Genomic DNA, 21,081 nt, shown 5'->3' on the forward strand with positions numbered 1-21,081 from the left:
GCTGGCTGGATGCGAGCGTGGAGAGGATTCAGTCGGCGTAGGAGATGGTCGCGTGTTGTGCGTTGGGACCGTGTGGTGCTAGGCGCGGCGACGGTGGGGAGAGGGCAGGGGCAGGGGAGCGGGAGGGGAGAGAGCTGGTCGCGGCTGGAGACGACGGGGAGGAGGGACAATAGGTGAAGTAGACCGAGTGTCGGGGGTGGACGAGGAGATGGGCTGCGGAGTTGACGGAGTGTGAGGAGAGCAAGTGGGATGGGTGACGGTGAAAGAGGGGGATGGTGTGGTAGAGTGGTTTGGTGGAATGGAGGAGGAGATGGATGGTGGGGGGGGGATCAGCTGAGGGGGGGGGGCCTGAGGGGAGTGACGCCTGGGTGGGTGTTGGTGTACGGTGAAGGTCGCGAATGGGTGAGAGAGTGCTAGAGTGAGGCGAATCAGCGCCGCGGCTGGTTGGCTGAGGGGGGAGGAGGGGGGGAGCAAGGTGGAGGGGGAGGGGGGGGGGCATGTTCTGTTGGGTCGCGGGGACATCGTCAGGCGGCGCGCCAGAGGTCAGCGGATGGAGATTGGCCTGTCTCAGGGAAGATTGTGGATGTATCCTGACCACCTGACTCTGTGCAGCGAGGTACAATCCTCCTCCTCATCCTCCCCTCTGATCCCTCTGACTCCCTCTTCCTCGGTCTCAGGGATACATGCCACCGGCAATTTCCACTGTGGCACTTGATCCTCGCACTCGCACTCACACTCGCACTCTTCTCTTTTCTCTTGTGAGCCTGCCATACCTGCTGGAGCCTGCCCCAGAAGCCCGAGACAGCAATACCCCGCAGAGGGGCACCGCTGTCAACAATACATGCGTCGAGCGGCGCTAGAGGGCCCGCTGCTCATATGCTCATGCTGCTCATAAGGCCGCGTTTTGGGGTTGTCCTAGAACCTGCCTAGCGAGCCTGGATTCGGATAATAGTCTGTGCGCCATACACCAAAAGTCCCACCTCCGGCCTCCATGCCTCCAACGCGTCCAACGCCGCGCAGTTTGAGATTCGAGGGCCAGCGATCAAGCGATCATGCGCGCCAGGCGATCAGGCCCGCCTCCGTCACTGTCGTTTTGTTGCTCCCCCATGGCCCACGCTCGAGTCGAGCCCGAGATCAAACCGATCTAACCAAACGCGCTCTAGTCATATCCCTCAAGCCAATCCAACACAAGGTCACATGACAATACATGTCTTCCCTTGCCTCCCGCACCATTGCACCATTGCCGCTGCTTCCTATATCCAAAAGTCTCACGTGATGTGTACCTACCTCTATCCACGTCTTGCATCTTGCTTGCACGTTGATGGTACTGGCAGGCGGTGGCTTGCGCCATTAATTATTACTACCTGCACCCACCCAGCCGCCGCCAAAACACACACACAAACAACTTTCCGCATGTCACTAATTCCTATTATTAAAGGAGAGGGTCCATGGATCTACACGTCTACTGTAGTCTGGTCGGCAAGCTGGCCTCCGCTTCGCTTATTATCGTCAAAGTTCTAGCTCATTATGATGGCCATGGCGATGGCATGGCCATGGCTCGCTGTGCGGTGCACACTCTTACGGCCGACTATGCATGACCAAAGCCCGCCGCCGATCATAATCATATAGACTGAACTGGACACTACAAATTGTGGGTGCGGAAAGTTGTCACAGGCAATACGACTCACCATCACACCCCCCCACCATGATACTACCCCCAACCCCCACCATACACCCCACCATACACACCTCACACATACAACGATACATACACATGCCTAAACTCTGCACTAACCCCCCACTACTTGTACTTGTCCCCCTGCTCCTGCCGCCCCTGCGGGTCTAGACTATTCCTCAATCCCCACAGCGTCTTGCTCACTGCCTCACTCGCCCCAATCATAGGCTTGAGCACGGCAATCGGCACCGCCCTCACTACCGTCTGTAGTGGTCCGTCGTCGCCAGCACGCTCGTACACCTCCATCGGAACAGCCAAGATTGTCTGCGCCGCCGAGTTGATGTTCGACGACAGACTGGCGTACGCAGCCTTGACGCCCTCCTGCACGTTGGACGGTTGATTGCGGTATCGGCTGTGCTGGCCTTCCTCGTCCGACTCGTCCGTAGCCTCCACTACCACGCTGTCCCCGAGCTTGGGTCCCAGCACGCCCTCGGCCCGCTCCAGCACTACTTGTGTGCCAGTTGCTAGACGGGCTCCGAGCTTCATCATTTCCATTGCCGTGGACCTCACAAAGCTGTTCGTCCCTCGTTGTACGCCGCGCGCGATCCGACCATCCTTCCGATACTGCTCAATCGGGAGCAAGATAAGGTCTGCGACTCCGGAACCCACATTCACGACCGAGCGGATAGGGGAGACCCCAGAAATCACGTCCGCCAGCTGATTCGACTTGACGTCCGGCGTCCAAATGTCCTGCAGCATGTCCCCGAGTCGCGTTCCGCCCGTGACGCCGGATAGCGTGACGTGGCGGAGTGTCATCTCGGCGCCCTCGAAGTGGAAAAAGTTCATGAGCTCGATCGTGCGTCCTTGTCTCAGGGCCGAGTAATCGACGCGCTTAGGCTTGTAATCGAGCTTGAGCTCTACTGGGAAGATTTCGACGTGTTGGAAGAACGGTTCCGTCTTGGGCATGTCGTTAACAGGCTCTTCGCCGGGCGCCTTGAAGCTGAAGAAATGCTTAAGGAAATCAAGCGCGTCCTGGTCCACATGAAGGCGAAGCGGGAGAATCTTGGCACGGACACGAATCTCCTCCTCCGTCGAAGGGAGGTTCGGGCGCACATTCGTAATTTCGACCCGCACCATGTCCGCATCCGTCTCGCGCACATTACCGCGCGAGTCAGCCTTCATCTCCGTCAGGAACTTCTTCCACGTCGACGTCTTGATGTGATCCAGAATCTCAAAGCTCTGCACTGTCGCGTGAATGCGCGAGGCGGTGGCGTCGTCCGCGCCGAACACATCGATGTCGGCGCGCAGGCCGTTGACGCTGAACTCAATCTGACCCTTCTTGGAGCGCGACAAGCGTTTGCCACGCAGCCGCACGTTCGATTTGCGCGATGCAGGCGCATGCTGTGCTCCAGCGCCCGGATCCGGGAACGTCTGCCAGCTGCTCGCGTCCGACTCAGCTGGCTCTAGGTCAAGCAGCTCCTCGTCGATCGCGGCCATGAGCTGCGTCGTGTCCATGTCCTCGCGCCCTTCAAAACCGATGTATACCGAGTTAAAGAGAACGGAGCTCGTCATGTCGACCGACGCATCCGCTTTCTGCCCAGACGCAAGCAGTTGACGGATCTTCTCGAGACGCCGTCGCATCGCCTTGATCTCGTCCTCGATCGCCTTGCGCGTCTTCTGCCAGTCATAACCATCATGCAGGTATACCGATAGCGAGCAGTCCTGAATCTGCACGCGCATCTTGCCCATGCGAGTTCTATCGTCAGAGACTTCAGTGTGCCAAAACTCACTCAATGCCATTGCTCAGGACTGGCAGGTTGTTCCAGTAGTCAGGATCCTCCTCAAACGGTTCCGAGGAGAAGATCTTGATCGTGCCACCACCGAGGTCGTTTTGAATCTGTGGAGCCTCGTCAGGCGTCTCCCACGACCTGAGCGTCTCGCCGGTGTGACGGTCAACCGCCGGAGCCTTGGCACCCGCAGCGTGGTCGAGATAGTCGAGGTTGGTTGGAAGGTCATCATCTATCATGTCCGCGCCCGAGATGACATCGGGCGCCTGGCCGAAGGCATCGAGGTCCACGGACGCGAACACATCAATTGACTTATCCAGCGCCATAGTGCGCTTGCGTGGCGCAGGCGGTGCCCCCGAAGCGGGGGCGAGTTTAGAGAGGTCACCTGCAAGCGCACCTAACGTTGCGAACGAGTCTGCGCATGCGGTCACGCGCATCTGGCTATGCTGGATATCGAGCAAGGTGGAATGAGGCATGCTCGAGGTGACGATCTGGCCGTCGAGGACAACAAGCTCAACGAGCTGGGCGTACCCTGACCGTTTCCAGGCTTCTAGTGACATGGCGTGATGCTGTAGCGGCGTGGCCGAGTCGCGGTCGTCAATCGCTAGCAAGTACAGGCCAGAGAGACCGATATCGATGGTATTGTCGTCGGACTCGCTCTCCATGGCCGTGCGCACCTCTATCGCTGTCATGACAGCGAGCAGGGCTCCGGGCATCGTCGGAGCCGCAACGTGCACCGAGCAGTCGTATACACTCAGTGTAACCTTCGTCACCTCGCTTGGCACGACGTCCTCGAACACTCCCTCCGGCGTCTTGGCATATAGGGCTAGATCGTGCACCCACTCCAGATCCTTTGTCACGTAAATCGTGCACGCGTTGGCTGAAAGTCGAATCCCGGTCTCTTTGGAGCGGTCCTCGCGCGTGAGGGACGAAAAGCGCAAATGGACTAGTGGCTGGGTGTGCGTGCTGTAGTTCAGCGGTGTCGTGCGGCCGAAGAGCCGGTGCGGCTTGGATCCGGGCTCAGCCATGTGGAACAAGTCCGCGTCCATCGCTGTAAGTGTCACAGACGTTTCTTGCTTGTTTGTACTGTTCGACTCCAACTTGACATCCATATCCGAGGCGCGGAGGGAGACGATGCGCTCGCTGGTGGTAGAGCTCTCGAGCGCGCCCTTCACTTTTGGTACCAGTAAAGCGACCTCGACCTCACTGACAGCGAGGCGGAACAAAGTGGCAGACCCAAAGTCGTCCTCATCGTCGTAGTCACCTGTACTTGAGGCTGAAGACGATGACTTGGACCCAAAGAATCGGCTGCCAATCATTTTGAGATCATCGCGAGGTTTGGGAGCTGATCCGTCGCCAAACGCTCCGTCAAGCCAATGGGTCATGTCGTCTGCGAAGAATTGTAGACCTTCCACCGTCGACTGCCGTATCTTGGCTTGGATGCAGGGAATCTTGCAGGTCACCGACTGCGTCTTGACACCAGTTAAAGGTGACAGTTCTGAGCGCACATTCACCGTTGGAAGAAGCACACCCTCGTCACCTTCGTCCGGCGCGAGTGGCCCTATCACCAGGAATGCGGATGAGCGTTGCTCTGGTTGTCAGCGCTTCGGTCCGGAGGACGCTAAGCGGTGATGCTTACCTGGAACGCGACTGAAAAGCAGCACGACTTTCTGAAACTCAACATTGATGCCGCCAGAAACATCGGGGCTGAGATGACGACGCGCATCAAGCTTGTCCTCCGCGACGCGTATGTTAAGGTCATGGATGTCGAGTGTTACTATTCCGGAGCGTAGATGAGCGCCGTCACCCCACGACCCGCGGCGGCTGAGTGGTGCAGGGCAACGGATGTCTAGACGTATCATCGGACAGCGGACAGTCAACAACACGCGAGGAGGTGCTGCCATGGAGCCTCTTCGCCCGAAGTGTGGTGGGTCCTCGGCAGGTCGGAGCGAGGTAAGCGGTCGTGATGCTGCGTGGGGTGCGGTCGGAGTATGGTGCTCGCTTGACGACTGCACAGCTGGCGCGAGGGAGCGAAGGAGGGGGAGCAACCGCTCGACCAACGAGAGGTCGAGAAAGACGTGCACAGGGAGCAGTTCCACCGTCGCCGCTGGGGTCAAATGCCTGCAGAAAGACATAAACTCACGCTCGTTGTCATCCATGTCCTTGTGGATAACGACAGCTGCAACGACAGGCTCCGGACTTGCCCCGAACCCTCCGCGTAGTATTCCCTTACTCCGGGGACGTACTCGCCACGCTTTCTCGGCGCCAGGCTTCTGCGGGCCCGCATTCCGCCAGTCGATGCTGTCAAACTGTGGAAAGGAGGTGAGGTTCGCGGGCGCTCGCGAATTAGATGATAGTAAGCTCGACGGTGCGCCAGGCGGCACGTCATACTGCTTGGGAAGGTTAGCATCAAAGATGAGCACAGGGAAGGTGCCGCCCGGCGGCTCGTCGCCCCCACTTTCTGCCGATGCGAGATACTCGAATACCGCAATCGTTGAGACAGTGATACTAACAACCGTGCCCTTGGTTCCAGCCGTGGAGCGGCGGCGTGTCAGCTTGCGCGTGACCTTATTGATCGCGGCCGGAACACTGTAAGCCGCCCCCATGTCTTCGAGCTTGAGACGCAGATGCCCGATCGGGAGATATACCGATGCAGGGCGCGAGAAATAACTTTCCACCATGGACTTGTACTCGTCAGAAGGCTTGTTGAGGTCGTACACTAGCGAGACGTAAACGCCCTTGATGCGAAGTTCCGCGTCAAACTTCGGCTGGGAGAGGGGTGGGTCGACGCTAACCTCCTGCGGGACGGGTGCGGTTGAGCCAGAGTGAGCTAGCGCCGCTTGCGCCAAGCTGAGCAGGAAACCCGCGTGTGAGGGAAGGAGGGCCACAGCAATCATGCCCACGGACATATCGATGCGTATTGACGGAATGGGTGCCACAGGCGTGTCCACAACTCGAGGCATGGCCATTGGGGAACCCGGATCCCGCGCCCAGTCACGGGAGCTTGGGGGCATCGTGGTCGCAGTCGTCATGCGCAAGATGATATCTTCCGTTCCAAAAGACATGAGAAGTGTCTCCTCCGGCTCGTAGGACGCCACCGGTGTGGCGGAGCGGCTTGTGCGTTGCGAGCCCGCAGTTGGCGGCTCATCTGCTGGAGCTGACTCAATTGAGCGCCCCTTGCGAGCCTCTGGGGATGCTTGAGGCGAGCCAAACGGGTCAGCCGGTAGCTCTTGACGCGAGGCGGAGATCGGCTCGGCTGCTGGGTCTTCCACGAAGCTCTGATACACGCTTCGCCCCGATGCGCTCGTCATGGTGCTCTTGAACATGCCCGAACCGCGAGCACTGTGAAACACGGACCCGTGGGCGCTCTGAAATACGTCCGAGCCCGCAGCGCTCTGATACATTGATCCCGGTGTGCTGCGGAAGGACGCTGCTGGCGGCTGCGGTGCAGGAGCAGAGCTCACTCTGAGGTCGGCGACAGCTTGCGACATGATCATGTCTTGATAGTCGTCATCATCGGACAGCGACGACTCGTACGACGAGGCACTCGTCATGCGACTCAGCGGAACCTGGTGTGGTTCGTCTTCCTTCGGGATAGGAAGGAGATACACGCCGACGTTGGAGATTATAACGGCGCGCACGGTCTTCGTGGCGCCCGTGACGGTCTCGGGTGTCTCGTCCGCGTAACGCACCTCGCCGATACGCAGCTCGAGGACGCCTAATATGTCTTCATGCTCGTAGCGCACGCGTAGACGAATTTTGCAAATGCGGCACTGCAGTCGCGCGAGGACACGCTCGACAAGAGACGCGAGTACTGTCGTGCTCTCGACCGCTGCGGGAGATCCGCCACCATTGTCGGACGTGAAAGGGGGAAAGGCGCCCGGAACGTCACCTGGCGGGTTCAGAATCAGTGATTCTCGGATTGTGCGGTCAAGTTCCGCGCCCTCGAAAGCATCGAGCTCATCGTGGAGGAAGTCGCCGGCTGCACTAGTAACGGAACTCGCCAGATCGATGTGAGGCACCGATGGCCCCAGTGGCCCGCGCCTTCCCTTGGCCGCGGCCAGGGATACATCGAGGGTCACTGAATCGACGGTGAGAGCCAGCGGGTCGCTCCAAAGATTAGGGAACGGAACGCGCGCCGAAACTTTGGCGACCTCGCCACCGATGACAGTGAACGGTAGGCCCTCAGGAATGAGAGCATTGATTTCCTGACGTTAGTTTGAAAGAGAGAGAGCGTACCTCGACGTTGACTTCAAGTTTGTCCAGGTCGACACGGCCCTCGCTGAGCTGCGCCTGGATGCGCTCGACGTCGAAGCCAGAGGGGAGAAAGAAGCGGCCAAGAGCTCGTTTCAAGACATAGGAAAGAAAGCGGCGTTGTATGTTGGCTGGGAGGGAGATGGACGGGAAGGAGACGGGAAAGGTGAGGAAGGAGGGGAACCACATCGCGGTGGTGGCGAGCGATGCACCTATGAGCTCATGCCCGTAGCGGTCTCCCGACGTGCGCGAGAAGGGTATGCTTCTAGCTCCAAGAAAGCGCGGGCTACCAGATATCTGGTGGGCGACAAGGATCAAGAGATGGTGATGGACAAGTGTTTGGTGGCAAGCTGAAGGGTTAAGAGGTGCGCGATCGCGTTGGGCGGACGCAACTGGGCTCCTCTGAGATCGAGGAACCGATGGAGAGTTGCCACCCGATCGTCCAACCGGAGATCACCCACTCTCCGCCCCACTCTGTGTCTGTATGACGTGCACGAACGTCGATTCAAGTCGATCCTACACCGATACCTCTCCCATCCAGCCCCCCACTATGACTCTTCCTATCGCCCCCACGGCGACGTGAGCTCACTGTGTTATACTGCAAGCTGATACCTAGGTGGGACACGATCCAGGATGTCTTCTACCGCAAGGAGGAGGTGTACCAGATGGCTTGGAAGGTCCCCGATCTATCTGACTACCTCGTTGCCGTGGGCAAGAATGGCGGGCCAATTGGTTTGTCTCATCGCCTCCGAGCTAATGCAAGCACTGATGCGGGACGAGCGCAAGGTTGTGCTGCTGGGGAAGCACACGTCGGGCAAGCCCAAGATCCAGGTGTTCACAGCCTCTGGCCGGCTCATTGCGTCTCTGAATGTATGTCACCAAGTTCCCGAGCTGGGAAGCTGACGACAGTGGGAGCTCTCCCCGCCAATCCTCTTGCATTTCACCCCGAGTCATCTCGTTGTTCTCTCCGACGAAGGCACATACCGGCTGTACGACCTCTCCTCACCTGGCGACTACAATCAGTACACCCTCGGCTCAGAAGTCGCCGACCTGGGCATCGTGAGTGCGCACGCGCACGACGACGGCCTCGTGGTCCTTACGGGCGGTCTACAGTTCGTGGAAGCGCGGGGTTGGAAAGGGGCGAGGGTCAGCCAGATGGCCGACAGTGGGCTCACCGAGGCGCCTCGCACATGGACCATTGTCCCACCAGAACAGTCGACAAGCGGGCACGTTGAGGTGTGCGTGTCGACAGGCGCAACCATTGTCACTCTTGACGCGCTCGAGCGTGTCGACCAGCACCTTTCCAAGGGTCCCTTCACGCACGTCGCCCTCTCGCCCAACGGCCGCTTCTACGGCCTTGTGACTGCAACAGGGCTGCTCTGGGTAGTCTCCGCGGACTTTGCCCGCAACCTCTCTGAGGTCGAGATTTCGTCGATCGCGCCCGAAGGGGCCAGCTTGCCTGATCGTGTCGAGTGGTGCGGCGATAACGCCGTTGTCCTCACATTTGGGGGCAAGGTCGTGATTGTTGGGCCAGGAGGAGACTCGCTCCAGTACGACTACCCGCCGTCTGTCGTTATTAAAGGCGAGGTGGACGCGCTGCGCATCATCTCCTCCAACGTATGCGAGATGCTTCAGAAGGTACCGGGTGAGTACATGACGCGTTCCACGCTCTAACCTTTCAGACGCCTCCCTCGCTGTCTTCCGGCCGGGTTCAGATCACCCCGCATCAGTATTGTACGACGCGTTGGATCACTTTGAGCGCAAGTCGCCAAAAGCTGACGAGGCGATTCGGAGTATCCGACCCGATCTCGCCCGCGCAGTCGACACTTGCATCGAGGCAGCCGGACAAGAGTGGGAGGTCACATGGCAACGTCGCTTGCTCAAGGTAAGTTTCACCTGTGTGATTCCGGAGAGCTGACAGCGAGGCTGCCCAGTTCGGCCGCGCGTTCCTGGACCTCTACAATCCCAACGACTTTGTCACAATGGCGCACACGCTGAAGGTGCTCAACGCAGTGCGGTATTACGAGGTTGGCATCCCCATCACCTATGACCAATACACGACAGCTGGGCCTCCGGCGCTGATTACACGTCTCTTGACGCGGAACCAACATCTCCTTGCTCTCAGGATATCGCAATATCTCGGCCTGCGGCCCGACCCCGTGCTAAAACACTGGGCCGCGGCGCGGATTATGCGTTCCAAGGCGGACCCACGAGATGTGGAGAGCGACGCGGCGTTGTGCGACGCCATTGTGGACAAGTTTGAGAACGAGGGCGAGAAGGGCGTGAGCTATGCCGAAATCGCTAAGAAGGCGTGGGAGGCCGGCCGCGTCCGATTGGCGACGATGGTGAGTTCCTCCTCTGACGTTCGCTGACAGCAGCTGCTGGACCACGAGCCGCGCGCGGCGGAGCAGGTGCCGCTCCTCCTCCAGATGAAGCAGGACAAGATTGCGCTGGAGAAGGCCGTCGACTCGGGCGACTCGGACCTCGTCTACCATGTTCTGCTACGACTCCACGCTTCCTTGTCTCCTGGAGACTTCTTCGCGCTCCTAGACGACGGCGCGTCGCCCCAGCTCGCCCCCGCAGTGCGGCTCCTGCAGATATACGCGCGCGAGAACGACCGACAACTCCTTCGCGACTTTTACTACCAAGACGACCGGCGAACCGAGACGGCTGTGCTCGACATGGAGGAAGCGGGCCAGGCGACGGTGAGTTGTGCCACTTACTCGGCTGACGGCAGACGGTAGGGGAGCGCGTCGAGCTGCTGCGCGCGGCGTCCAAAAGCTTCGGAGAGCACAAGGACCGCGCTTTCGAGGCTAAGCAAGCGGACGACGCTGCCAAGCTCCTCGCGCTGCAGGCGCAGTACGAGAAGGAGCTTGAGTTCAAGTTCGCCTTCTTGGGCCTCTCGGTCTCAGAAACGATTTCGCGTCTACTCGTTGAAGGGCTGGGCAAGCGCGCCGAGCACGTGCGCAGTACCTTCAAGGTGCCAGACAAACGCTTCTGGTGGATCAAGCTCAAGGCGCTTGCGGCGACGCACAACTGGGAGGGCTTGGAAGCATTTGCGAAGAGCAAGAAGAGCCCGATTGGATACGAGCCGTTTGTCGTACGTCGCTGACTGCTTGCTACGCACAGAGCTTACTCCAGACCCACCTCCTCTCGCTTGAGCCGCCGCAGATGCTGCACGCCGCGTCCTTCGTCCCGCGGTGCGACGTCAAGCTGCGTCCTGACCTTTACGCGCTGTGCGGGCAGTGGAGCAAGGCGGCGGAGGCGGCCAAGGAGCGGAATGACAAGGCAAAGCTGGAGGAATTGAAGCGCCGTGCTCCACCAGGTTTGCCGTTGCGGGAGGTTGAAGCCGTCCTTGCGCGAGGCTGAGATGATAGCAGTGATAATGCACGTTCTACATGCTACACAGGATGCGCCGCCCGCCACATACGCCAAAACTCATCTCTTGCTGGACGGCCCCACGCCAACCATGACGGCGCAAACACCTCGCGCTTGATGTGCGCCGCGAGCGCGTCCGCAACATGCACATCCACCATGTTGCCCAACATGCGGTCTTTCTGACATCAACATTTGCACCTCCTTTTCTGGGGCTCACCTCCTTTACAGGCCCACGCAGGATGTAGCTATCAGGTAGGCCCTGAATGCGCCGGCGCTCGGCGACGCTCAACACGCGGTGTGACATCCAGTGGATCGTGAGAGTGCTGTTCCGCCCAGGGAAAGGGTTGCTCTGGATCGTGGGCACCGCGCGGTGCGGGTTGCAGCGCAGAATGTTACCGGGACCAATGTACGGCTCGTTTGCCTTGGGTGCGGAGAAGACACTGGTCAGCTCACGGAAGTTAAAAAGGCATACAGATCGAGGCAGGACCCCGCCGGAATCTGTGTTACATGGTCTTTGACTCCCGTTTCCTCGCCGCGCTCGCCGCCCCGTGCAGCACGCTGGTAACTCGTTTTAGGCCGGCAGCGGTAGGGTGTGCCGTCCGACAGGCCAACGCGATCACCGAAGTCGAAGCCACGGGCGGCAGTGTTGGGCGCGCGATCGTCGAGAACGGAGTAGTCCCATTCAGGAAAGTCGCCGATAGCGTCGCGCGCGGTCACCGCCGGGCGGAGCGCGCGTGTGGTGTCTGCGCCGCTGTTCCCGCCTAGGACGATAGGCTCTCCACCGAGCGAGAGGTTGAGTTTGCGGCGACCGTGGGCATGCGTCGGTGCTGGCCAAGCGGGAAGCGGAAGTCCGGAGCGTACGGCGAGAATAAAGATGCGATGGCGGTTTTGGGGAGAGCCATAGTTACGGCTGTTGAGCTGGCCGAGACGCACTTGATAGCCTAAGGAGAGGAGCCTTTGCACGACCTGCTCCAAAACGTTAGTGCCACAGGGGAAAGGCGTAGCAATGCCTGGCACGTTTTCAATGAGACACACATCGGGCTTGACATGCTCCACCTCTTTGAGCACCGTAAACACCTCGGTATTCAGTGGGTGACCAAGCGCGCGGGAAGTGTTGCCGAGGGTGTAGCCTTGGCTAGTGTCAGCACAATGTCGGCTGAACGTTCACCAAGGCGGGCCCGCGACGAGGAGTGCGACGCTGCCAGGTGCGGAATAGCGACGACGGCGTCGCGTGTAGTCATCAACTTTGCAGCGGTGAACTGTGAGATGAGGAAAGTTGTCCCGCAGCGTCTGACAGGCGGCTGGATTGATTTCAACAGCGTGCTGCACGTTAAAGTGTTTGTTGACACCGAAGAGAAGGCCGCCACCTCCAGCGTACAGATCCACAGCAGGAGGTCGGAGACGGTGGAGGGCTGCACGGGCAATGTTCCGCTCGCTGGGATGGGTCCGGGCGTCGTCATTCGGGTCACCATCGCGCTTCCGTTGCGCCCCTAAACACGAGTCGCAGGACGTGGGGGAGAACGGGTCCGCCCTCCCCCTTGCAGAGTGCGCGGCTGCTAGTAAAGGATCTCGCCACACGCCACCCGGCTCAGCGACTAATGACACCGTGTGACGCAGCACGGTGCCGACGATGAAGTTTGTGCTGATGTTGTCACATAATGATGAATCGAGGAAGGTGGCAATTGTACGCTTGACGTACTGCACATGCGCTTGGCCCCGGTCATGCGGGCGGTCCCAGTCGCGGGTGAACAGGCGGCGAACAAGGGCGACGCGGCGACCCGCTGCCGTGTCAACCCGCACGATGGTGCCACGCTTGACGACCGAACCGTCTCGCGCCGTTACACAGGACAGCTCGCTGAATTTGCGCTGTTGACGATGAGGAGGCATGGTGATAGTGAGTGATGAGTGATGTGGTGAACGAGAGGTCCGTTTTAGTAGTGATGATGGCAAGATGGCCAAAGAAAGAGGGCGTGGGAAGTTTAGATGTACGCCCCGTCCCGTGACTCTCAGCGCACACGAGCCGTGCATTACAATACACACCATCTAGTCCTCCTCGGGATCGGGCAAGCGGCGGAAACACGAGACCCACTTGTCCCCTCCGTTGCGCTCGACCTTGCGCCCCTCCTCGGTTGCAGTGCGCGCGGCCTCGAGGATGGGGTCACCTGCCATCTCCTCGGTTGGGATGTACTCGAACAAGGGGTGTTTGCGGAGGTGCGAGTCCATCCACTCGTGCAGGTCTGGCGTGAGCTCATGGCCGCAAGAGTATGGGCACCGGGAGGAGTCGAGCAAAACTCACCCTTCACGTCCGTCACGGTGTAGCAGATACCCCCTGGCCGGAGGACGTAGGCGTACTCTGCCAGGAGGGCGGTGGTGACGATGCGCGCCTTCTGCTTGCGCGTCTTGAAGTGGGGGTCGGGGAAGAGGAAGAAGACCTTGGACAGCTGGCCTTTGGCGAAAAAGTTTGGCATGTGCTTCATGCTGTTTGCGCGGATCACGCTCACGTTCTGCATGCCACCAGGTCTTGCGTCTGGCGCATCGGGGGGAAGGGTGGCCTCGACCTGCCGCGCATGCGCAATGCGGTCGCTCACATACTGCGTCACCGAGACGCGGATCTCCATGCCTAGGGTGAGCGACCAGCCAGCGAGTCAATGTTGGGGGTGAGCTAGAGAGACGCTCAGACAGCAAGGAGAACAAGCCTTTCCGCACCACCATCCCTGCTCAGCGACTCACCAAGCATGAGCGTGTCCGGGAACTGCGGCGCCAGCGCCATGAGCAGTCCGCCGAACCCACACCCCACATCAGCCCACTCGACGAGCTTGTCGCCTTTGCTCGCCCCCGGCTCAAAGTATTTGGGGTAGTGCACGCTCCAGTCCATCTGGTCTGGCGATTGTGGGCTGGAGTCAGTTACCTCGTTGCGCCCACGAACCCACTAGTCCAGAACATGGTCATTGAAGACGTTCGCGTGCGCGCGCTGCCGGTAGAACCGTTTCTGTCGTCAGTTCGTCCTAGCGCCAACGCACTTGAGGCTCCTTGAGGAGCACCTCAGTCGTGGCCATCTGCTCGTGTGTGCGCTTGGACATGGTGTGGATTGTTGTGGACGGCGCCATGACACAAGGAAGGCGGTAGGGTGCGGAGTGAACTTTCGGGCATCACGTGACACTTCACGTGGCATTTTGTCTGTCGAAACCTCCGTCTCCGAAGCTCGACTTCTTTGTCGCGATATCGCGGATCGACTTTGCCGGAATTCGACTTCTGAGCACCTACATCGCCTTGTCGCCCCTCATGTTCCGGCGGCTTTACAGCTCGATCCCGGAGCGCATCGCCGAGGCCAAGCCGCGCGCGCCGACGCGCGGCCGCGCCCCGCGCCCCGTACGCCTTTCGAAGCGCATCGTTGCGCCTTCACCGCGCGCCGAGCCCGCCACCCACGGCCGCCGCCTGCGGCGCGGCCAGCTCGCACGCACCGACCTCGTTTCGTCCCAGGGTCCCCGATTCGAGCCCATCACTCTCTACCCGCTGCAGGCGGGGCTGCACCTCGGGCTGACGCCCGCGCACATGCCCCTCCCCCTCCCCCTCGGCATCAAGGGGTACACGAGCCCATCGTCGCGCTCACCCGAGGCGCTTTTCGAGAAGCCCGCACCCCCTAGCGCGCTCTCGGCGCTTGAGGCGATGGAGGCGCCGACCTCCTCGACCGTCGGAGAACACCTGCGCGTGTCGCGCGCCTTCGCGCACCCTTCCCTCCGGCACCATCTCGCGGCGCCCGGAGGGCCGAGCCTATCGGCCCTTGGACTTGACGAGCACGTCACCTCCTCTCTCGACGCTGCGGCCACGAAGCACGCGCGTGCTGCCGAGGACGTGTGGCAGGCCGCGCTCGCGCGGCTGGGCGAGCGCCCGCCAGCGCCAGTGGAGGCCGCGGCCGACCCTAAGCTCGCGGACGCACTTGCCGGGCTCAACGGTCTTCTTGCCCGTCTTGAGAGCGCCGAGGACATCGTCGTCGAGATGGACAGCGTGAAGCGCAAGCGCAAAAAGAAGATGAACAAGCACAAGTACAAGAAGCGCAGAAAGGCGACACGCGCCATCCGCAAGCGTCTCGGCAAGTAGGCGCACTTTACACTAGCACCGATCATATGCATGTTTGCGACAGCAGGCGGGCGGCGTCATCAACAGAGCCGTGGAGGAGGTAAGTGCGCGGCGCGAGAGAGCGGGAAGTGGAGGCGTAGCAGGACTGTCGAGTTGCTGAGGACGGCGCCTGTAGGATTGCAGCCTTGTGGCGCGCACAAGAGGAGACACGCAGATGACGCGGAAAACAACACACCACCCATCACTACATCGCATCTACTTGTCTATTCGTCAAGTCTACTTCGGCACCGGCACCGGCAAGTCGGTCTTCATGGCCCACCAGCGGGTGTGGATGCCTCGTATCTCGTCCTCGAGATACGCATGCGACATGAACCCGAGATGGCGATAAAGTGCTTCCTGTTGTAAGCGCGGTCGTGCGAGCGACGATCGCAGGCGCAAGGCGTGCTCAACGCCTCCTCTAGCGGGTCCTATACACTGAGCGCTGCTCATCCTCCTTCTGTCGCTGCCTCCCGCCCTCCGTTCCTCGCCCCCCTCCCCTTTCCAATCCCCACGGCCTCGGCTGTACTGGCGCCCCCGCGCCCCAACTCACATTCTTCTCCGTCATAGTCAACAGACAAACCGGCACGCCCTCGGCCCTTGCCTTGTCCACGATATGGCGTATCAGCGCGCTCCCCACGCCCCGGCCGCGTGCGCACGTCTCCACGCCCAGGTGCGAGACATAGTACATGTCCGTGACGCGGCGTGGGCCGAACGCGCGTTCTTCAATGTCGTAGAAGATGGCGAAGAGCTTGTGTCAGCGTCGCGGGCGTCGCGAGAGTCGCGAGAGTCGCGAGAGTCGCGAGCGGGGCGAGCGGGCGAGCGGGCGAGCGCCCAGAGCGTGAGGGAGGGAGAGGCTCACCTTCTTCGCAGCGTCCCGCAGCGCGTCGTCCTTGATCATGGCGTCCACGGCCTCGGTGTGCGCGCCCTTGGCGTTCGGACTGGCGTCAGCGAGCTGTCCATCTCGGTCCTGTCTCATTCCACTTCTCTCGCCCTCCATTCCCTGTGTGCTGCATACCGCCCCCACTTTACTCACGAAACGCCGTGCGCAATCCCAGGCGGCTTGACGAGCATGACGCCGTGCACGTCCCCCTCCTCGCCCGCAACATAGCACTCGAGGTCCAGCACCGCCGTCGTGATGCTCGCGCGCAGGCGGGCGGCTTCGAGCACACTGTCGCCTGCGTTGATGGCTGCGGAGATATGGTCCCCCCCGAACGAGCGGGGGAGGGAGGCGCACGCCGCCGCAAAGTCGGGCGACGAGAGGGACGTCACGCGCCGGATGAACATGATGGGCGATGCATGAGCTGTGTGCGCTGAGACGGCTTTAGTTTGTTGACGCCCACCGAGGTCGTGAGGCCGGACATGGCCGCCTCGCTTCGCCCGCCAATGCGTTAACATGGAGATGGCTTGGCGCTAATGTCGTTTCGGGTCGGTCTTCTTCGTTGATCATCGCTAATAACGGCCTCGACTTGCTTCTGAAGCCCCTCGCCTTTACTGCCCCGCCGCAGTTGCGCGCCACACGCATTAATCTATAGTTACATCTATCTACCTACACTCTAGCTCGACTAGACTTGGTCCACGCCTAGCCTCTAATCGTCCTTTTTGCGAGCCGTACTCCGCCTCCGGCCTGTAGGCCCGAGCGCGGGGCTTTTCTGCACGCTCTTCTTCTTCGTGTCAATGTCCATCTCCTCGTCCTCGTCGCCGAGGTCGTCTTCTTCGCCGTCGAGCATGTCCATTTCCAACAGGTCCTCGTCCTCGTCGCCCCGCACCTCTTCCGTCTCGCCAAGACGCAGGCGCGTTACCTCGGCCCGCAGCTTGTCGATGTATTCGTCGCGCTTGTTGACCTTGTCGTGCAGGCGGACAATGTACTCGTTTGAGAACTTGAGGAGCGCGACCTTGCTCACGCCGCGGTTGGGGTTGTCGTCTGGCACGAGAGATGACTTGGGAAGCAGCCGCGGCGCAGATGATCCGGGAATTGGCTCTCCCGACTCCGGATCCAACGCCTCCGTGTTGATAGGCGGAAGGAGGAGACGTAATTCGTCAAAGCCCGCCTTGAGCGAGTCTCGGCGCTTCTGCTCTGCGGCCTTGTGTGATGTTCGCCGCGTCTCAGGCTCAATTGCCCCGGCTGCGGCGGCTGCGCCCTTTGTTGCCGCGCGCACACCGACGCCCGGCGGGCGGATCGCGAGGGAACGCTTGGCCGCGGCCGTCCCGCTGGCTGGCACCAGTCGGCTACCGCGCCGGGGAGGCTGGGGCGCAAGGGCACTTGTGGCTTTCTTGGCTGCTGCTCTTGGCGGTGGTGGCGCCGAAGTTGAAGAAGTCGAAGCAACGGGCTCCTCGGGTGACTCAGCCGCCTCCTTGCTCAAGTTCATTAAGCTTGCTGGCGTCATGGGTATCTTTGGTCTACCTTGCGAAGGGACGGGCGGCGGCGGCATGATCTGCGCAAGGTCGACTGGAGAGGGCGTAGAAGCCTGGGACGATGCGCCCCCAAGCATCTGAGGCTGGACGCCACGGTTGTCGATAGCAGCAGGCGGTAGGAAACCGCTGCCGCCGCTTCCGCTCGACATCTTGAACGCCATCGGTGAAGTTGGCACTGACGTAGACGCGCCGCGGACGTGCGAGCGGTGGTTTGTCGGCTTCATCATGGGAGAAGGGCGCGACTTGGCAGGCATGGATCGATGAGGACCTGCACCACTCGATCCGACGGCGGGCGACGAGTTCGTGTTGCTTGGCACAATGACCGGCGAGCTGTGATACCCGCCGCTGGCGTTGGTGCTCACGTTGGCACTCACATCCGCGCTCGAGCCCGCAGAGCCGTCCAAAATTCCCTGCAGAGCATCGAGGTAATCGGGATCGTTCATGTCGGGATTTTGCGGGCCGAGGGCAGGCGAAAGAGTCTGGTTCGCGCCACCCGACGAACCCACAGGGTTCAGAGCAGGCGACGACAGCGCAGAGAGCGGGTGCGGGGCTCGGTGCTGCTGGCTGTGCAGATGCGGCGAGAGGTGCTGGGCAGCAGCGCGCAAAGCGGCGGACCGACTGACAGCGGGCTCGAGCGCCGGAGAAGTCAGCGGTGAGAAGTAACTGCCGGGGGAAGGTGTGGAGACAGTCCCCGTGGAATGGTTGCCATTGACGCCACCTGGCGTGAGACCCGACCTTCCCTGCGACTGGGAGTGAGACGGGGCCTGGGAGTGCGGGTGCTGATGCGACTGCTGCGGCGCAAGGTATGGCGACCCCGATGCAGCAGCAACAGCAGCGGCCGTAGCCTGAAGCTGTCTCTGCTGCTCCTGAAGGAGAGCGAGCTGCTCCTGGAACTGGCGCTGCTGAAGCTGAAGCTGCTCGAGTGCGGCGCGGTTGATATGAGCATTATGAGCAGCGTCACGGCCGCCCGCGCCAAACGCGACTTGGGCGACCGGCGACGCATAGTTTGACGGATTATGGTGGGAGAGAGCAGGCGAAAGCAGGGGCACAGCGTTAAACTATTGTTAGCCCAGTCGCGGGTCGTGCACGTACGTTTTCCTTGCCCTCGATCATGACGCCGAGCTGCATTGGGCTCATCAAGTCCATGCGCATCTCTGCTGGGATGTCGCCGCTGGGGCCTGGGCGTTAGCTTTTCGGTTTGTTCTTGTTCGTGAGACGCACCGGGCGTGAGAACGCCGTAAGGGCCGTTCGACACGCTATATGTGCGCGGGTGGATCGGGCGCCGCTCGTCGGGCAACTGACCCTGTGACGAGCCGCTGTCCTGCGCCGAGGACTGGGCAGGAGGTGACGTGAGGAACATTTGGGCCATGGCATTATACGGCGAGGTGGGGTTGGTGGCGGCGACAAAAGGCGACTGCATGTGAATGGACTCGAGCTATAAGGAAGGTCAGTTGGGTCGGTCAAACGTCATGATGCTAGGAGCTGCGCACCTGATGCTGAAGTATTCCGGCCTGAACGGCGTCGTATGCGGCGCTGCTCATGTCCATGTTCATAAAGTCATGGGCGTCAAGGGGCGCTTCGCGTCCGTCGGCATGGCTGTGGCTACGGCTGTGGTGTTGGTGCTGATGTTGTTGTTGTTGGTGGTGGTGGTGACTGTGGGTAGTCTGCTGCTCGCCGCTTCCGCTTCCGTGAACATTTGGCGAGTGATCAACGTCCATGGCCGAGTCTCGGCTTTGGGTGGCGAGACGGTAGCCTTGCCTGCTCGAGGGGCGCGAGGGAGCGGCTTCGAGGGCAATGGGCGAGGGGTCGTCGAGGGGTACGTACTCTGGCGACGCCTTTTGGGAGGGCGCGCGCGAGTCGTACTCGTGCGACTGTGAGCCTTGGTGGTGATGAGAGTGAGGGGCTGAAGTGTGTGCGTGCGGCGAGTCGTGGTGGCTGTGGTGGTGGTGGTGATCTAACGATGTCCCGTCGAGACCGGCGAGTGCGAAAAAGTCGAGCGAGGAGAGGTAGGCCTGGCTGCTCGACGTGGGCGAGAGCGCGGCGGCGTTTGTCTCCATCGGAAGGCGCTCCGGTGTGAGTGAGTGGGTGATTGTCCGGAGCGTGTTGGAGGGGCTCGGGGGAGGGAGGAAGAGGAGGAGGAGGAGGAGGAGGAGTGAGTGAGTGATTGAGTGAAGGAAGGAAGGAGGGTGGCCGCGAGTGGCAGTGGTCGCGGCTGCTTGAAGACAAGTGACGGAGGGCAGGGATGGGGACGCCGGGGGATGAGGTTTCCGAGTGCGAGAAGCAACGAGGGTGGTGTTGTTGGTGTCGTGTGAGTCGCGGGGGATGGATGGAAGAGGGGAGAGAGAGGAGAGAGAGATGAGAACAAGATATGGAGACGCGGATGGATGAGGAGGAGGATGCAAGCGACGGAGAGCGGAGGGCGATGGATGGCGCGCTTGCTGGGAGCTGGGAGCATCCAGGGTGCCTCGACGACATTGGGGTGCCACCCTGCGCGCTACAAGCGGGGGCAAACCCATCAGGGGGCGGGGCAACCAAGACCACAGCCTTATCCAGGGCTCTCAAAGGGTGTCCATCGAGCGAACCCGGCCAACTCACCCACCTTACTATGCATCGCCGACGCCGACCCCGTCCATCCAGTACTTCCGCGTACTTCCGCACGCCATCAGTTGCATCACGCATCGGGGCAAGCGGCGAGCACAAGGCGGGTCTCGCCGCAGAGCATGTGAGCGATGCGCGTGCATGTGGTAGGCACGGCATGCCGGCGGCAAACTGCACAGCGAGCGCGTGAACGCACGCGCTCGTATGAGCGCGTTCAACCAGAATTTTCTGACACACAACGTACAGATGCCGAGACGGCCGAGACGAGGTCGTGCTTGGCTTTACAGCTTTCCAAGACATGCCTAGACATGTGATGGAATTTGTTCCATATTCCATGGAGGTGGGGCTACTTACAGTATTAGTTCGGGTTACTTGGGCTGCTTGGGCGGATCCCCGGCATCTCTGAAAGAAAGCCTGAGGCACAGATGACACCGGTCCGTCCACTACAAACTCGCGCGCGATCGCGCACTCGCGTAATCGCTCAAGCTCGCAGGCTCCCAATATGCCCGCCGGAGAACCGGAGGAACTCGGTCAAGCGCGGCTAATTTCTGCTCTCTGATAGCACGACTCGACCAGCTACGACCACTAGTCTTACACAGATGTGATGGAATTATCGAGTTGCGCAACTGGAAAATGGAAAATACTCAATTCATCGGCCCTACGCCCTACCACGCCACATTTCTTGGATCTCGGAGGTGGCGTCGGCTTCGCACTAGGGACGCCATTCAGCGGGCGGACATACATGGACAGTTTGGGCCTTGGGCATGCGGAATCCTACTGCGCGCCACTCCGCACCTCCCCTCCCAGGCCACAAGGCCACCAGCAGCAATCGAGAAACCAAAATTCTGGGTCACGGTGCGG

At 60.8% G+C, this 21,081-nt stretch overlaps 7 protein-coding genes across 7 annotated transcripts; 2 read left to right on the forward strand and 5 right to left on the reverse strand.

Moving 5' to 3' along the window:
- Positions 1-1,801: 1,801 nt before the first annotated feature.
- Positions 1,802-7,905, reverse strand: COLE_00733 (uncharacterized protein; the record flags this gene model as incomplete). The annotated part of the gene is made up of 5 exons (XM_018421142.2): positions 1,802-3,431; positions 3,466-5,053; positions 5,102-5,569; positions 5,606-7,670; positions 7,702-7,905. 5 exons carry the CDS (start codon positions 7,903-7,905, stop codon positions 1,802-1,804), a joined length of 5,955 nt encoding a protein of 1,984 aa, XP_018281996.1.
- A 361-nt stretch (positions 7,906-8,266) lies between these two features.
- Positions 8,267-11,085, forward strand: COLE_00734 (uncharacterized protein; the record flags this gene model as incomplete). Its single annotated transcript, XM_018422038.2, has 9 exons — positions 8,267-8,295; positions 8,333-8,448; positions 8,480-8,586; positions 8,626-9,361; positions 9,399-9,601; positions 9,642-10,061; positions 10,095-10,421; positions 10,454-10,816; positions 10,858-11,085. 9 exons carry the CDS (start codon positions 8,267-8,269, stop codon positions 11,083-11,085), a joined length of 2,529 nt encoding a protein of 842 aa, XP_018281995.1.
- A 32-nt stretch (positions 11,086-11,117) lies between these two features.
- On the reverse strand, positions 11,118-12,981 carry COLE_00735 (uncharacterized protein; the record flags this gene model as incomplete). The annotated part of the gene is made up of 4 exons (XM_018425120.1): positions 11,118-11,273; positions 11,312-11,542; positions 11,602-12,229; positions 12,794-12,981. 4 exons carry the CDS (start codon positions 12,979-12,981, stop codon positions 11,118-11,120), a joined length of 1,203 nt encoding a protein of 400 aa, XP_018281994.1.
- A 156-nt stretch (positions 12,982-13,137) lies between these two features.
- On the reverse strand, positions 13,138-13,969 carry COLE_00736 (uncharacterized protein; the record flags this gene model as incomplete). Its single annotated transcript, XM_018422037.2, has 3 exons — positions 13,138-13,331; positions 13,391-13,714; positions 13,825-13,969. 3 exons carry the CDS (start codon positions 13,967-13,969, stop codon positions 13,138-13,140), a joined length of 663 nt encoding a protein of 220 aa, XP_018281993.1.
- A 407-nt stretch (positions 13,970-14,376) lies between these two features.
- COLE_00737 (mitochondrial 37S ribosomal protein mS38) lies at positions 14,377-15,192 on the forward strand (the record flags this gene model as incomplete). Its single annotated transcript, XM_018422036.2, has 1 exon — positions 14,377-15,192. The coding sequence occupies one exon, from the start codon at positions 14,377-14,379 to the stop codon at positions 15,190-15,192; it is 816 nt and encodes a 271-aa protein (XP_018281992.1).
- Positions 15,193-15,447: 255 nt separating this feature from the next.
- On the reverse strand, positions 15,448-16,494 carry COLE_00738 (uncharacterized protein; the record flags this gene model as incomplete). The annotated part of the gene is made up of 4 exons (XM_018425911.2): positions 15,448-15,567; positions 15,761-15,958; positions 16,070-16,148; positions 16,244-16,494. The coding sequence occupies 4 exons, from the start codon at positions 16,492-16,494 to the stop codon at positions 15,448-15,450; spliced, it is 648 nt and encodes a 215-aa protein (XP_018281991.1).
- A 302-nt stretch (positions 16,495-16,796) lies between these two features.
- On the reverse strand, positions 16,797-19,679 carry COLE_00739 (uncharacterized protein; the record flags this gene model as incomplete). The annotated part of the gene is made up of 4 exons (XM_018425119.1): positions 16,797-18,680; positions 18,715-18,800; positions 18,844-19,057; positions 19,113-19,679. The coding sequence occupies 4 exons, from the start codon at positions 19,677-19,679 to the stop codon at positions 16,797-16,799; spliced, it is 2,751 nt and encodes a 916-aa protein (XP_018281990.1).
- Between the last annotated feature and the right edge of the window lie 1,402 nt (positions 19,680-21,081).

Source organism: Cutaneotrichosporon oleaginosum, assembly GCF_008065305.1.
Source record: "Cutaneotrichosporon oleaginosum strain ATCC 20508 chromosome Unknown ATCC20508_contig01, whole genome shotgun sequence".
Taxonomy (NCBI): Eukaryota; Fungi; Basidiomycota; class Tremellomycetes; order Trichosporonales; family Trichosporonaceae; genus Cutaneotrichosporon; species Cutaneotrichosporon oleaginosum.